This window comes from Heteronotia binoei, chromosome 17 (assembly GCF_032191835.1).
Source record: "Heteronotia binoei isolate CCM8104 ecotype False Entrance Well chromosome 17, APGP_CSIRO_Hbin_v1, whole genome shotgun sequence".
In the NCBI taxonomy this organism is placed as follows: domain Eukaryota; kingdom Metazoa; phylum Chordata; class Lepidosauria; order Squamata; family Gekkonidae; genus Heteronotia; species Heteronotia binoei.
The window spans coordinates 40,013,179-40,029,481 of record NC_083239.1 but is presented as its reverse complement, the minus strand read 5'-3'; the positions used below and the strand labels follow the sequence as shown (position 1 = coordinate 40,029,481).

General features: G+C 50.7%; 2 protein-coding genes across 2 annotated transcripts in view; one reads left to right on the top strand and one right to left on the bottom strand.

Annotated features, from left to right (window-relative positions):
* LOC132586006 (uncharacterized) overlaps nt 1-16,303 on the top strand; it is a 476,363-nt gene that overhangs the window by 29,164 nt on the left and 430,896 nt on the right. The window lies entirely within an intron of this gene.
* Nucleotides 1-16,303, bottom strand: part of KCNN4 (potassium calcium-activated channel subfamily N member 4) — a 45,216-nt gene that overhangs the window by 7,748 nt on the left and 21,165 nt on the right. The window contains exons 2-3 of the mRNA XM_060257926.1: nt 7,247-7,342; nt 2,432-2,841 (exon numbers count right to left, since the gene is read on the bottom strand). Of these exons, the coding sequence (XP_060113909.1) occupies nt 2,432-2,841; nt 7,247-7,342 (506 nt within the window). The remainder of the gene's footprint in view (nt 1-2,431; nt 2,842-7,246; nt 7,343-16,303) is intronic.

Below are 16,303 nucleotides of genomic sequence, written 5' to 3'. Positions count from 1 at the left end.
TCTGTTGATTTGAAGAGCAGGAGAAAAAACGGGGGGAGAATAGCATTGATAATAAGCTCCAGGAATTGTCCCCCTCTTTAAGGTAAAGACCACAGAGATTGCAATGATTCCTAGAGCATCATCAGGAAGTGGCATCACATTCTCCAAACCGCCATCCAGAAGTGAAATCGTATGTTGCTCTAGGAACGTCAGTCTTTGCCGCTTTGCCATAGAAACCAAGAAAATGTCTAGACCGTCAGAAGGTGTGTGACGTCGTATCCACTGAAACTCCACCTTCTCTAGGTACCACTCCTTCACAAATCTGTTATTTGCCAGGGCAGAGCTGGCAGTCCTAAACAGATGCTCACCCAGTGAGTTTATTGACTTTATGGTGGGCGTGAGACAGAAGAGATGACCCTTTAAAAACAAGGCGTCCCGGCTGAAGCTTGACCCTGTTCCTATACGAACACTGAGTAACTCTTCAACATTTCAGGCGGAAGCCCTGTTGAATGGGATGCCTTTCCATCTGCACAGCCACTAGGAAGGCCTGCTGGGCAAACTCCGCCTAGCCCTGCCCACTTTCTGAAAGCACTGGACCGCCATTCCCAGACCGTGTCCCTGTTTTCCTGGGTCTGCTGACGAAGCAAACTTCTGGCTCACAGGAGCTGACGCAACCCACGGTCATCCCAGGGGAGTCGCCAGTTAGTCTGTCGCAGCAGAATCAAACACGAGCCCAGAGGGTTCCTTCAAGACTAGTAAAATATATTCCGGCACAAGGCTTTGTGAGTCAGAGTCTCACTACATCTGATGCATCACGCTTTGACTCATGACAGCTCACCCCAAGGGAAATGTCATTAGTCTTTGACAGGGCCAGGTTAACAATTAGGCCGAGTAGGCAGTGGCCTATGGGCCCCACGGCTTTAGTGGCCCCAGGGCAGCTTTCTGCCCCCCCCCCCCCGCCCATTTTTCCCTGTTTGCAGCCCTCTCAGTCTGCATGCACAGCCAGCAACTGAGCTGCTCTTTGCCCGACTTGCCTGGTGCGGCTGCTGCTGGCGTTGTCGCCAAGTTTGCCTCTCTCCGCCTCTCCCCCGCAGCTCAGTCAAAGGGGCTTTTGAGAAGGGGCCTGCAGGCTTCAGCAGGGGCGGTGGGGCGGATGCTCAGGCTCTAAGATAATTTGCAAGGCCCCCCCCCCAAGGTTTTGATTCCCTAGGGGCCTCCACAGGGTTTAAGCCGTTCACTGGACTTTTCAGCTTTATTTCGCAACAGACAAGTTAGGCTGTCTTCGGCTGCGATCACGCACACTAAAGAATGCACTTTCAGTGCACTTTCCAACTGGATTTGGCCAGTTCACCCAGTAAAATCCAGTTGGAAAATGGATTGAAAGAACATTATTTAGCATATGTAATTGCAGCCTTGGTCAGAACTCTCAGCCGTCTTTTGTTGTCCCTCCTTGTTTCCCATGATCCCTTTGGGCCTTGTACGGTGACTTAATGCCAAAGGAAGGCCAGGAACTAGGGCTGCCAACCTCCAGGAAGAGCCTGTAATTCTCCCAGAATTATAGGGTTGCCAGGCTCCAGGTGGGGCCTGGAGATCTCCTGCTTTGACAACTGATCTCCAGCTGGCAGAGCTCAGCTCCCCTGGAGAAAATGGCTGCTTGGAAGGGTGGACACTATGCTGAAGCCCCTCCCCTTCCCAAACCCCACCTTCTCCCAGCTCCACCCCCAAAGTCTCCAGGTATTTTTCAAAACAGACCTGGCAACCCTTCCCACAGGTCTCCAGACTACACAGATCAATTAAAATGGCTGCTTTGGAGGGTGGGCTCTACTGGCTTAGAATCCTCTGAGGTCCCTCCCCAGTCTCTGCCCCCAGGGCTTTTTTTGTAGCAGAAACTCCTTTGCATATTAGGCCACACCTCCCAGATGTAGCCAATCCTTCTGGAGCTTACAGTAGGCCCTGTGTTAAGAGTCCTGTAAGCTCTTGGAGGATTGGCTACATCGCGGGGTGTGGTCTAATATGCAAAGGAGCTCCTGCTACAAAAAAAGCCCTGTCCGCCCCCAAATCTTGAGGAATTTCCCAATCCAGAGCTGACTAGGGTTGCCAAGTCCCCGCCGTTATCCGGAAGTGACGTCATCACACTGGTGATGTCACTCGCAGCCGCTCTAACCATTTCCAGGAAAACTCTATGGTTTTCCCAGACACTCTAGCCATTTGGGAGGGGAAAACTCTATGGTGCCTATTGCACCATAGAGTTTTCGCTCCCAAATGGCTAGAGCGTCCGGGAAAACCATAGCGTTTCCCCAGAAACGCCTAGAGTGGCTGCAGCCACTCATGTCATCGTGATGTCATCGTGCCAACGATATCAGGGGACGTTCCCCCTGCCAGCCCAATGTGGGCTGGTGGGTTGGGAACCTCCCGGGGGCTTGGCAGCCCTAGAAGGGGGTCAGTTTCTCACCTTTCGCAGACAGATAGGACCCAAAAGGCGATGATCCAGAGCCCCACGGTGAAGATGAGCAGCACCCGCCCCGGCTGGCTATTGACCATCACCCGCAGCACAAAGGGATACTGGAAGTGGATCTTGTTGAGGGAGCCGATGCTGCGGTAGGAGGCGTCGCCCAGCACGCTGCTCCGCAAGAGCACGGCCCGAGGCACCAGGTAGAGCCGGAGGAACATGAGGAGGGAGAGAATCATGTCGACGTCCGAGAGGAAGACGAAGGTCCTCGTGGGGTTCGGGTCCAGGCAGAGGGAGTCTCCCAGGGGGAAGGGGTGAAGGGAGCAGACTACGAGCTCCAGAGCCACGAGGCCCAGCTTGGAAGTGTTGATGGCGACCTGCCAGTCGTCCAGGGAGTTGTCCAGCATGAAGAGCTAGGGGAGAGAAGGTAAAGAGAAGAAGAAGGATTTATAAAGTTAAAAGGTAGTCCCCTTTTTGTTTCTGACTCTGGGGTGACATCGTATCACAATGTTTTCACAGCAAACTTTTTTTTATGGGGTGGTTTGCCATTGCCTTCCCCAGTCTTTTACACTTTCCCCCCAGCAAGCTGAGTACTCATTCCACCGACCTCGGAAGGATGGAAGGCTGAGTCAGCCTGGAGCCGGCTACCTGAACCCAGCTTCCGCTAGGATTGAACTCAGGTTGTGAGCAGAGAGCTCGGACTGCAGTACTACAGCTTTACCACTCTGCGCCACAGGGCTCCTTATTGGATTTATACCCCACCTTATACTCTCAGAGTCTCAGAGCAGCTTACAATCTCCTCTCCTTTTCCCTTCCCCCACAACAGACACCCTATGAGGTAGGTGGGGCTGAGATTGGTCTCCCAGAAGCTGCCCTTTCAAGGACAGCTCTGCAAGAGAGCTATGGCTGACCCAATGTTGGGAAACACCCAAGGCCATTCCAGCAGGTGCAAGTGGAGGAGTGGGGAATCAAACCTGGTTCTCCCAGATAAGAGTCCGCACCCTCAACCACTACACCAAACTGGCTCTCATTTCACAACAAAAGAGGGTTGCCAACTCCAGCTTGGGAAATTCCTGGTTATTTAGGGGCGGAGCCCGAAGTGGGCACGGTTTGGTGAGGGGAGGGACTTCAATGGGGTATAATGCCATAGAGTCCACCTTCCAAAGTGGCCATCTTCTCTAGGTGAACCGGAGATCAGTTGTATTAGTGGGAGATCACCACCACCACCATAAATCCCGCAGACACCAGTTTTGGGAGGAGCTTTGGAGTATCTTTTCTAGGGTTTTTATTGTAGCAGGAGCTCCTTTGCATTTGAGGCCACATACCCCTGATGCAGCCAATCCTCCAGGAGCTTACAGGGCTCTTCTTACAGGGCCTACTGTAACCTCCAGGAGGATTGGCTACATCAGAGGGGTGTGGCCAGGGTTGCCAAGTCTCCCGCGGCTGCTGGCAGGGGACTTTTTATTGCACACGGACAGCATGAGCAGCATTATGACATCACCTGCTTGTGGGAGAGGTTGGGGTGTAAATCAAATTAAAAATTAAGTGATATATCACGCCAGGCATATCACACGGGACGTTCTAGGAATTCGCTTGAAACTCGCAATTTGGGGAGCATCCCCGTGCGAAACCACAGAGTTTTAAACGAATTCCTAGAGCGTCCTGTGCAACATTCCCAGTGCAATACATCACTTCTGGTTGACATAATTGTCCCGTGTGGCGATGGGCTCTTGGGGGGATGGGGATCCCCCTGACAGCCTCCTCCCTTCTGGCCAGTCGGGGCCCTCAAAACCAGGGGATTCCCCATCCCTGGTGGGAACTTGGGAGCCCGAGGTGTGGCCTAATATGCAAAGGAGTTCCTGCTACAAAAGAAGCCCTGATCTTTTCCTCTCCCTCCCTTTCTAAAAGCTAAGCGCAAAGCAAATGCAACCTGGAGTACAGGAACTGCTGTTCTGTGGTTTAATTCATTAGGAGCATTTGTGTCCACGGGTGCGAACAGCGATTAGGGAGGTGTTTTGGCAGCTCAGGTATCGTTGAGAGCAGCCTTGCGCCTCCGGGCGTGCCTGTTTGTGTGACTCAAGCGGACAGTGTCTTTCGGCACTCGGCAGGCTGATAATACCTATGGAATGTCTGTCTTACCGCAAAAAGACTCTGTGCTTCTACAGAACCGGGTCTACTCTGAATCCTACTCCAGTCTGTTCAATGGGGCTTATTCTCAAGTAAACATTATGCACCATTGAAGCCCCTCCCCTCCCCAAATCTTACCCTCCATCCCCAAAATCTCTAGGTATTTCCCACCTGGAGCTGGCAACCCTACCTAGGTTTGCCAAGACCTCCCTGGCCTCCAGCGGGGGTGGGTGGGTGGATGTGTATGGTAGTGAACTCCAGGTTGGAAAACTGAGAGATTTGGAGGCAGAGCCTGGGGAGAAAAGGGACCTCAGTGAGGTCCAATGCCGCAGTCTCCACCCTCCGGAGCATCCATTTTCCCCAGGGGGATTGATCTCCATAGTCTGGAGATGAGCCCTAATTCCAGGAAATCCCCGGGTCCCACCTGGAGGCTGCTGACATCCCTGACAGATACATTTTTTTTTTTTAAAAAGTCAGTACTTGACTGATTTTGCTGCGCTGAACTTGTCCAGGAACCTGGAACTGAATTGGAAGCAGCAGCAACTACTTTTGCCCAGAAAATAACCGAAGGTCTCAGCAGGCCTGAACAATTGACTGAGGAATCACCTCCTCGAGCCGGCCACAACATCCACCCTCCCCGACAGCAGCTTGACTGTAGCAGGTTGAGAGGCAGTTGTGACTCAGCCGGGGAACGCCTCTCTCTCTCTCTCTCTCTCAAATCAGCCGCTCGATCAAACGGCCCAGAGGAAAAGAAAACCCGCCTGATGTGTATTTTCCGAGTGTCACCGGCTCTTTTGTGCTTCCAGTGGAGGCCGAGAGCGGTTAGGCCTACATGGGCGACTTCTGGGCTCCTGTCCCAGGCTTTGAACGGACAAGTCCCAGCTTCCCACCCGCTCTTTCCATTCGCCTCTGTTTCCCTCCAAAACCTAGAAGTGATACGTTATATTTGAAGATATTTCTTTATGGCAGGGGAAAGCCTTACTCTGTGCCTCAAATCCCATAGGGTTGCCAGCTCCAGGTTGGGAAACTCCTGGAGATTTGAGGATGGTGCCTGGGGGGGGGGGGACAGGGGCCTCAGTGGGGTACCATGCTATAGAGCAGGGATGTCAAACTCATTTGTTAAGAGGGCCAGGTCTGTTAGGGTTGCCAATCCCCAGGTGGGGGCAGGGGATCCCCCGGTTTTGAGGCCCTCCCCTAGCTTCAGGGTCATCAGAAAGCGGGGGGAGGGGAGGGAAATGTCTGCTGGGAACGTCATTATTCCCTATGGAGATTTATTCCCATAGAAAATCATGGAGAATTGATCCGCAGGTATCTGGGGCCCGGGGGGGGGCTGTCTTTTGAGGTAAAGGCACCAAATTTTTAGTTTAGCTTCCAGTGCCTCTTCCCAAAGTGCCCCCCAAATTTCAAAAAGATTGGACTAGGAGGTTCAATTCTATGAACCCCCCCAAAGAAGGTGTCCTTATCCCTCATTATTTCCTATGGAAGTAAGGCACTTAAAAGGTGTGTGGTTCCTTTAATGTGATGGCCAGAACTCCCTTTGGAGTTCAATTATGTTTGCCACACCCCTGCTCCTGGCTCCACCCCCATAGTCTCCCGGCTCCACCCCCAAAGTCCCGAGATATTTCTTGAATTGGATTTGGCAACCCTAAAATGAGACCTTGTTGGGCCGGGCCATATATGTATCTATTTAAGATTAGGTAGCAGAGGTATGAACTTTATATCTTTTATCAATCCTAAGAGGGAGGGGTTCGGTGAAGGCAGGATATGATGCCCCGGATACCAACTTCCAAAGCAGTTGCTTTCACCAGGGGAAGTGAGTCCTGTCAGCTGGAGACCAGCTGAAAGTTTGGGAGGTCCCCAGCCAGCACCTGGAAGCTGAAAACCCTCCATGTTTGGCCAGTCATGCTGGCTGAGGCTGATGGGAGTTGTAGGCAAAAAACATCTGGAGAGCTACCGTTGGTCACCCCTGGCCTAACCTCCCTCACAGGGTTGTTGTGAGGATAATACTGAGGAGAGGAGAATCATGTCAGCTGCTTTGGTTCCCCGCTGGGCTGGAAGTAGGGTTGCCAGGTCCAATTGAAGAAATATCTGGGGACTTTGGGGGTGGAGCCAGGAGCCTTTGGGGGTGGAGCCAGGAGCAAGGTTGTGACAAGCATAATTGAACTTCAAAGGGAGTTCTGGCCATCACATTTAAAGGGACCGCACACCTTTTAAATCCCTTATCTCCATTGGAAATAATGAAGGATAGGGGCACCTTCTTTGTTGGAGCACACAGAATTGGACCTCCTGCTCCAATCTTTTTGAAACTTGGGGGGGGGGTGTTTTGAGGAGAGGTGCCGGATGCTATGCTGAAAATTTGGTGCCTCTATCTCAAAACACTCCCCCTGCCCCTGAACCCTAGATATCCACGGATCAATTCTCCATTATACACTATGGGAATCAGTTTCCCTAGGGAATAATGGAGTGTCCAGCAGACATTTCCCTACCCACAGATCAATTCTCCATTATACCCTATGGGAATCGGTCTCCATAGGGAATAATGGAGTGCCCAGCAGACATTTCCCTCCCCAAATAGGGATCCCCTGCCCCCTTGGGGACTGGAAGGCAGGGTATAACTGAGGTAAACAAGCCAACAGACAAGCGACTCTCAGCGAAGAGCCTCCGTTTTTCAGAGGAACATCAGTTACCTACCTGGATCTCTTTGATGTGAAAGGCTAGGATGAGGATTAGCAGGCCAGCTGTGGAGAGGGTGATAAGGCACTTCACGGTGAAGGAATAGGCAAACCACTGCAGGGGGGGGAAAGGACAGGGGAGAGAGGTAAGCAAGGGATCAAATCCCCATTTGCCTGGTCTCTGGCATGATGAAGTCCCCTTTTGGCACCATCCACCCACCTATCACTGGAGAGTGTGTTATTGTTGCCCTACAGTGATAGTTCACAACTGGATATTCTTTTGTGGACAAAACTTCCAATGGTGCACAGTCACTATAGTGCAGCGTTCCCCAACCCTTTTGAGCCTGTGGACACTTCTGGCATTCTGAGACACGGTGGTGGGAACAATTACAAAATGGCTGCCGCAGGAGGCGAGGCGGCACGCAAAGAGGACGCCCGAGTGCGGGGAAGAAGAAGGGTAATTTGAAAAACGCAATCGAAAGACAAGTAGGAGAGAACAAAACCGAGACTGTGGTGGCAGTCGCCACTGAAACAATTTGATTTTAATCCTCACAGCCAATCGAATCTCCAGTGCCCAATCGGAAGCCCTGCTGGGCTAGAGCCCCGAATGGCCATGCCCACTTTCTAAAAACACCTGGTGGGGGGGCTAGGAAAAGGGTCGGCAGGCAGGATGCTGGGGTCACCTGCTATATGTGGACATAGCCCAAGAATCCACTTCCTCGCGCCCTTCTTCCTGGGTGGGCAAAAGAAACCCCTCAGTGGTGGTGAGAGTTTTTTAGGTCAGATGTAATCCAAAAACTCAACCGTGCCATATTTGTTGCTGGCCTCATTCTGACATCTTCAAGCACCAGCCTCGCATGTGGAAATCTAGCAGATCAAGATTTCCCATCTGTTTTAGCACCGTTCCACGAAAGTATGTGGGAAAGCATCGGCTAAATTTCTGAGCTTCAGGCTGCCTCTAGGGTAAAACTATTATGGATGATGCAACTGTAAGATTCCCAAGGGCCTGCTTTCATCTCAGTGCTAATGAAGGGATTGGAGTGGAAGTGGGTTATTCATTTACACCAGATGAGATATTTGTCAAAGGGAGAGGTACTGAATCCTTCTCTATCTGTCAATTTCCCCTGCAAACCCCCAAATCTCTCCCAATTTTTGAGACCAGGAACTAACCCAACTGGAAGAACAATGATTTTGGGGGAAGGAATTAGGAAGGGGAATGTGGGGAGTAAAAAAAAAAAGGTAAAGGTAGTCCCCTGTGCAAGCACCAGTCATTTTTGACTCTGGGGTGACGTTGCTTTCACTTTTTACAGGGTGGTTTGCCATTGCCTTCCCCAGTCATCTACATTCCCCCCCCCCCAGCAAGCTGGGTACTCATTTTACTGACCTCCGAAGGATGGAAGGCTGAGACAACCTGGAGCTGGCTACCTGAGCCAGCTTCCGCTGGAATCGAACTCAGGTTGTGAGCGACTGCAGTACTGCAGCTTTACCACTCTGCGCCACGGGACTCTTAATTGGGGGGTGGGGGGAGTTAAATGCTCCTACATGCTGGTCTCACTGATTCTCTCTTGCAAACACCCTGGCTGTCCCAGCATTTTGCCTACAGAGACCAGAGCAGGGGTTTCACCTTATCTCAAACAACGTTGAGCGATAGGACAGTTTTCTGAAAAAGCACCCGCATTATTGCCATCCCTCCAGCCTCTAGATCACACTGATGGGTGAAACCTAGACAGAATGATCTGGAATTAGGCTCTCCAGCAGGAAAGGTGACTTTTTTAGTGTTTCTTATGGGATGTTATCATCAAATCCTCCACAACTGGTTTGAGAACTGGAACAGGTCTAAATCTTTTAACTCCATGTTGTGATTTCCCCAGTCTGGAGAAGGGGCAGAAGGGATAATGATCATAATGAATGACAACAAACAACCCCTCCTTCCCGCCATGTGACATTAATAGGGTTGCCAGGTCCAATTCAAGAAATAGCTGGAGGTTTTGGGGGCGGAGCCAGGAGACTTTGGGGGTGGAGCCAGGAGCGAGGTTGTGACAAGCACAAAAATATTACAAATATTACAACAAATACCACATCCAGATCCAGGAAAGCTGGACCTGGCACCACTGAAGCATGGCATGAAATAATCAAGGACCTACACATGCCATGCAATAAAACTGAAAAACCTGTGCTCTGTCAATTCAGATTCTGCACTGAGAGGAGAAATAGGAAGGGAAAAGTGCCATCCAGTCGCAGTCAGCTTATGGCAAGCCCATGAGGTTTTCAAGGCATGAGACAATGCAGAGGTGGTTTGCAATAGAAGGAGAAGGAGAAGATGATGATGATGATGATGATATTGGATTTATATCCCGCCCTCCACTCCGAATCTCAGAATCTCAGAGCGGCTCACAATCTCCTTTACCTTCTTCCCCCACAACAGACACTCTGTGAAGTGAGTGGGGCTGAGAGAGCTCTCCCAGAAGCTGCCCTTTCAAGGACAACTCTTGTGAGAGCTATGGCTGACCCAAGGCCATTCCAACAGGTGCAAGTGGAGAAGTGCGGAATCAAACCCGGTTCTCTCAGATAAGAGTCAGCACACTTAACCACTACACCAAACTGCTCGCTTCTGTGACCCTAGACTTCCTTGGCTTTCCCAAACCAAGCACTATCCAAGGCTGACCCTGCTTAGTTTCCAGGATCTGGCAAGATCGGGCTAGCCTGGGCCAGCCAGATCATTGCAAGAGGAAAGAATACCAGAATCCAATTCAAACAGCTCTTGGGTAGGTCAGGCACTGGCCTGGTTCTTTTAGGCATACCTTCACATGATATCCATAGGGGCTAGAAACTTGAGGATTTTTAAAAAAAATGAAATTTTGAAGGTGGGTGCATTTGGAATCCAATGCCACAAATTAAGCAGTCTCACAAAAACGGAATCCTGACCACCCTGCTGCCCTGTTTGTACCAATATATACACCAACGGTGGCCAAATTTGCTTAAGGGCCACATAGAATAAACGTCAGATGTTTGAGAGCTGTAAGACACGAATGTCAGATGTTTGAAAGCAGCATGGGAAGGAAGGAAGGAAGGAAGGAAGGAAGGAAGGAAGGAAGGAAGGAAGGAAGGAAGGAAGGAAGGAAGGAAGGAAAGAAGGAAAGAAGGAAGGAAGGAAGGAAGGAAGGAAGGAAGGAAGGAAGGAAGGAAGGAAGGAAGGAAGGAAAAAAGGAAAAAAGGAAGGAAGGAAATAGGAGGAGGGAGGAAGAGGTGGAAAGAAAGCAACTTTAACTTAATTTAAAGAGAGAAATGCCTTCTCCAAGCTAGCTGACTGGGTGGTGCGGGCCTCGAGAGCCACAGAATATGTGTGCAGTAGCCACATGTGGCTCCCAAGCCACAGTTTGGCCACCCCTGATATACACAAACGGGAAAATCTAGAAACAGCATAAACATCTCACTTTCACTGTGATTTTAAAAGATTCTTGGGAGAAAGGGAAGGAGGCCAGAAGAAGAGACAGAGGTGGGGTCTAACTAAGTAGCCGTCCAAAGATAAGGTCATGGAACACAAAAGGATCGTTGAAGCATATTGGGAAGAAAAGCTTTATGAGTGTTTCTTTGTCTGAAATGCTGGCAAAGGCACATCAACAAGCTAAACCAGATAGATAATAAATTCAACTTTTGACACTTCCCCAAGGCTCGGTTTCAAAACCAGGCTGTGAAGCCCCGAGTTCAAATAATGCTTTTTTTCCTCATTGAAGGTCAAAAATGACACATTATGCAGAAGATCCACGCCTATCTTTGTGTCCCAGGTTGCTCTTTCCTCAGTCAAAATTCTCCCTCCCCAAAAAAACAGTGGCGGCGGTGGTGGGGATAACCAGGGTTGCTCTGGAAATGGCTTCACTCTGGTTGCCAACTCCAGGCTGGGGAATTCCTGGATGTCTGGGGATAGGGCCTGGGAAGTGTGGAATCTGGGGAGGGGAGAGATTATGCCAGGGTAGAGATTATGCCAGGGGAGAGATGCTATCTCTCAAAACTGGCATTTTCTCCAAGGAAACTGACCTCTGTAAGTCTAGGAGATCACCAGGCTCCACCTGGAGGTTGGCAAGCCTGGCTTCACCTACTACCAAGCATCTCTGTGTTCTGGATTCATTGACCAGGAGTAACTACTGTCCCTTAGGTATATGTACAGTCAGTGTGATATATATGTAGTGTAGCACTGCCAAGCCCCCGGTCCAGGCAGGGGCCGGTGGGGGGAACCTCCCCCTACATCAGCAGTGCGATGATGTCACCCAGAAGTGACATCATCATGCTGGTGATGTTGTGTGGTGGCCACTCTAGATGTTTCTGGGAAAACTCTATGGTTTTCCTGGACGCTCTAGCCACTTGGGAGGAAAAACTCTATGGTACAATAGGTACCATAGCGTTTTTCCCTTCCCAAATGGCTAGAGTGTTCAAAAAAACCATAGTGTTTTCCCAGAAATGCCTAGAGCGGCCATGCGTAATGTTGCCATGATGTCACTTCTGGGTGACGTCATTGTGTCGCGTGCACAAAAATCCCCTGCTGGAGAACGCAGGAGATTTGGCAACCCTAATATAGTGTCATATAAGGCTTTGGGAGGTACAGGTTCAGATATTCTCTCTGCCACAGAAAGATTGCCGGGTGACTTGGTCTCTCAGCCTAGTGCAAGCGCACACAAGTAAATTCACTTCTGGAACATGCCATGGTGGTGTAGTGGTCAGACTAGGATCTGGGAGACCCAGGTTCAAATTCCCCACTCTGCCATGGAAGCTCGCTGGTTGACCTCGGGTCAGTCATGAGCTCTGAAGCTAACCTACCTCGCAAGGTTGTTGTGAGGATGAAAATGAGAGGAGAAAGGCTATCGCATCCAGCTTATTAGCTCCCTCCCTGTGGCTGGTGGAAGCAGGTTTAACCCAGCGAGATGATTATCGTCTTGAACAATGACTGGCAGTGTTAATTTAGCGTATGCAGCCTTGTTCATTCATACAGTTCCCCGGAATTGTGTCAACAGAATTGTCTTTGACTGAGTCAGATTGCTAATCTACCAAGGACAATATTGCCTGCTCTGGGTGAAAGCAGCTCTCCTGACTGAGGTTTTCTACAACGCCTCCTCTGGTCTGATCTTTTGAACTGGAGTTGGGCAGCATTTGAACCTGGGACCGTCTGCACGCAAAGCGGCGGCTGTGCCACAGAGCCACGGCTCCTTCCTAACAACTCGACACATGAAGCTGCTTTAAATTGAATCAGATCATCAGGGCTTTTTTTGTAGCAGGAACTCCTTTTCATATTAGGCCAACCCCCCCCCCCCCCGATGTAGCCAATACTCCAAGAGCTTGTGGTAGGTCCTGCAAGAAGAGCACTGTAAGCTCTTGGAGGACTGGCTACATCAGGCGGGTGGGGCCTGAAATGCAAATGAGCTCCTGCTACAAAAGAAGCCCTGACACCACTCATCTACCATAATAATTATCTACCTTGACTGTAGCAGCTCTCCAAGGTTTCAGATGGTCTAGCGCATCACGTCCTAAGAATATAAGAACATAAGACACCCACTGGATCAGACCAGTGGTCCATCTAGTCCAGCATCCTGTCTCACAGAGTGGCCAGCCAGTTCCTCTGGAGGGCCAACAACAGGGCATGGAGGCCGAAGCCTTCATTAGAACATAAGGAGAGCCCTGCTGGATCTGACCAGTGGTCCATCTAGTCCAGCATCCTATCTTAAACAGCAGTCATTAGAACATCAGGAGAGCCCTGCTGGATCAGACCAGTGGTCCATCTAGTCCAGCCTCCTGCCTCACACAGTGGCCAGCCAGTTCCTCTGGAGGGCCAGCAACAAGGCATAGAGGCCAAGGCTTTCCCCTGATGTTGCCTCCTGGCTCCGGAACTCAGAGGTTTGGTGTCTCTGAATGTGGAAGCTCCCTTCAGTCGTGACAATTAGCTATCGATAGACTTATCCTACATGAATCAATCTCATCCCTTTTTAAAGCTGTTTATTCCTGTGCCCACCAATCAGCACATCCTCGGGCAGCAAATTTAAGGTTGCCAGGTCCAATTCAAGAAATATCTGGGGACTTTGGGGGTGGAGCCAGAAGCAAGGGTGTGGCGAGCCTGATTGAACTCCAAAGGGAGTTCTGGCCATCATGCCTTACTTCCATTGGGAATAATGAAGGCTAGGGGCACCTTCTTTGGGGGCTCATAGAATTGGACCCCCTGGGCCAATATTTTTGAAACTTGGAGGGTGTTTTGAGGAGAGGCACCAGATGCTATGCCAAAAATTTGGTGCTTCTTCTACCTCAAAAAACAGTCTCCCCTCCCCAGATACCCACTGATCAATTCTCCATTGTGCCCTATGGGAATCGCTCTCATAGGGAATAATGGAGTGCCCAGCAGACATTTCCCTCCCCCTCCCTGCTTTCTGATTACTCTGAAGTGGGGGGAGGGCCTCCAAACTGGGGATCCCCTGCCCCCACCTGGGGATTGGCAACCCTAAGCAAATTCCACATTTTAATCGCTCTCTTTTGCTATTACAAGTGATCTCCGGACTATGGAGATCAGTTTCCCTGGAGAAAATGGCTGCGGTGGAAGGTGGACTCTGCGGCATTGTACCCTGCTGAGGTCCCTCCAGGGTCATCTAGTCCAACCCCCTGCACAATGCAGGAACTTCACAAATACTCCCCCCCCCCCACACACACACAGCACTTTCCTACCCTCCTTCTCATGATCTGTCTAATTCACAGAATCTGCATTGCTGTCAGATGGCCATCTAGCCTCTGTTTAAAAACCTCCAAGGAAGGAGAGCCCACCACCTCCCGAGGAAGCCTGTTCCACTGATCTCCGGGTATTCCCCAACCCAGAGTTTGCAACCCTTACTGTAATCTGACCTTTTGACCTGCAGATTTGGGATTCGAACCTGGGACCTTCTGCATGCAAAGCAGAGGCTCCACCACCGAGCCACATTCCTTCCCTAATTCCCAGTCATTCACTAGGGCGAATGTATGAGAAAAACCTGCTTTGTAATGTTTGATGCAGAAGCACACAGCACTGAGATTATTTCCTTTGCGGTGGATCGGATGGAAGGAGTTAAACTCAGGTGAGCAGAAAGGCAGGTGAGGTGTGTGACCAAAGCCCCACTACAACAATAGTTTCATTGTGGTTTTGTTTCAGGCAACACTGTTCACCCAGGTAACTGGCTGCCACCTGAAACAGGTGGTTTCTAAAGGGACTGAAGCCGCTCCAGGTGGTACTCCCCCCTACATGTTCAGCGTAGGGAAACAGCAGCCTCTGTCTTTGCAAGTGTTATTTGTTTTATTTTGTACTTTTAATCTCCTTTCAAGGAGCTCTAGCTGGTGCACGTGCTCCTCCCTTCTGTGCTTTACCTGCACAACAGCCCTACGAGGTTGGATAGGCCGAGAGAGAAAGCGATTGCCCCCAAGTTGCCCCACGAGCCTGCATTCGAACCCAGATCTCCCGACACAACATCGCTCCGTCTGGATCCCCTCCTGGAAGGAAGGCTTCGCTTTCCTGCAAAGAGGTGACATTTCCAGAGCTTGGCACCTGGACGTGGCTTTTGAAAGGCAGCCAAGACGAGCCGGGAGACTCCTTGGGCAAATATTTTCACAGCGGGGAAAGTGCTTGCGATGGGATGGCACTCAAGAGATGTATACGAAAGGCAGGGGGGATGAAGGATACCCGAGAGCTCCAGGGGGCGAGGGGTGGGGCAGGGGGAGGCAGAGACATACCTTGATTCTCCCACTCTGCAATGCTCCCTTTTTGAAGCCTAATGATCCAGACTTCTATTATTTTTTCCTTCATTGTGCTTTTTCTGCAAAGTCACCCACAGCTTTCCTGGATAATCAATTGTGAAGATACCGTCCAACTGAGAGCCAGCACAGAGGACTGGTTTCAGTTTCTGACTAGGATCAAGGGGATTCTCCCTCCCTCCCTTTCTTCCTGCTCTCAAACATCTACCGTCCATATCTTGCGGCTCTCAAACATCTAAGGCAAGGGTGTCGAACTCATTTGTTATGAGGGCCAGATCTTCACCTTGTCGGGCCGGGCCAACATAAAATGTAATACCAGGTAGGGGAGATATAAACTTTATAAAGGGCAAAGGGCACAGACAAACACAAACACACTCAGCCTATTCCGCCTCAGTGTCTTGCTGAGCCTCAGCCAACAGAAGGAAGAGAGGCTTGACTCAGTAGCTCTGCTGTGCGATTGAGGGAGCCTGGCAAAGCTAGCTTCCTCCCCAAGGGAGGAGTTTTGCTCTGTAGCTCCTGTGTGATTGAGCAAGCCTGGCAAAGCAAGTTGTGATGCAGAAGGAAGCAAGGGAGGGAGAAGGAAGCAGATGATTGTGAGTTGCTTGTGGGCCTGATTCGGCCCCCGGACTGCATGTTTGACACCCTGATCTAAGGTTTATTCTATGTGGCTCTTCTGTTAAGGAAGTTTGGCCACCCCTGGGCTAGTGGAGGCATTTCACATCACCTACTACCTACCAGCAGCAGCTCTCCAAGGTCTCAGGCTGAGATCTTTCACATCCCCTACTGCCAAACTGGAGATGTCAGGGATTGAACCTGGGGCCTTTTGTATGTAAAGCAGGTGCTCTGCCATGGAGCCCCGCCCCGCCCCACCCCACCCCCCTTAACGAGAACACATAAAGCTGTCTTATCCAGGGTTGCTGTTGCTTGTTCAGACTGGCAGCAGCTCTCCAAGGTCTCAGACAGAGGTCTTTCACATCACCCGTTGCCGGGTCTTTTAAACTGGACATTGAACCTGGGACTTTTCGCATGCCATGCGGATGCTCCGCCACAGAGCCATGCCCGCTCCATTGCCTACCCGCAAATCCTTAAATCCCTTCCAAGCTTTGTAATAAAAAGGTTAAGATTTCCCTCTTGGCTCCCTTCCCTCTCCCTGCCACTTTCTAAGTATCACTCTCCAGAGTTCACCGGACTGTCTTTGCAGATTCTCTACCTCCATCCCCGAGGGTTGCCAGGTTCAATTCAAGAAATACCTGGGGGCTTTGGGGGTGGAGCCAGGAGACACTGGGGGTGGAGCCAGGAGACTTTGGGGTGGAGCCAGGAGCAA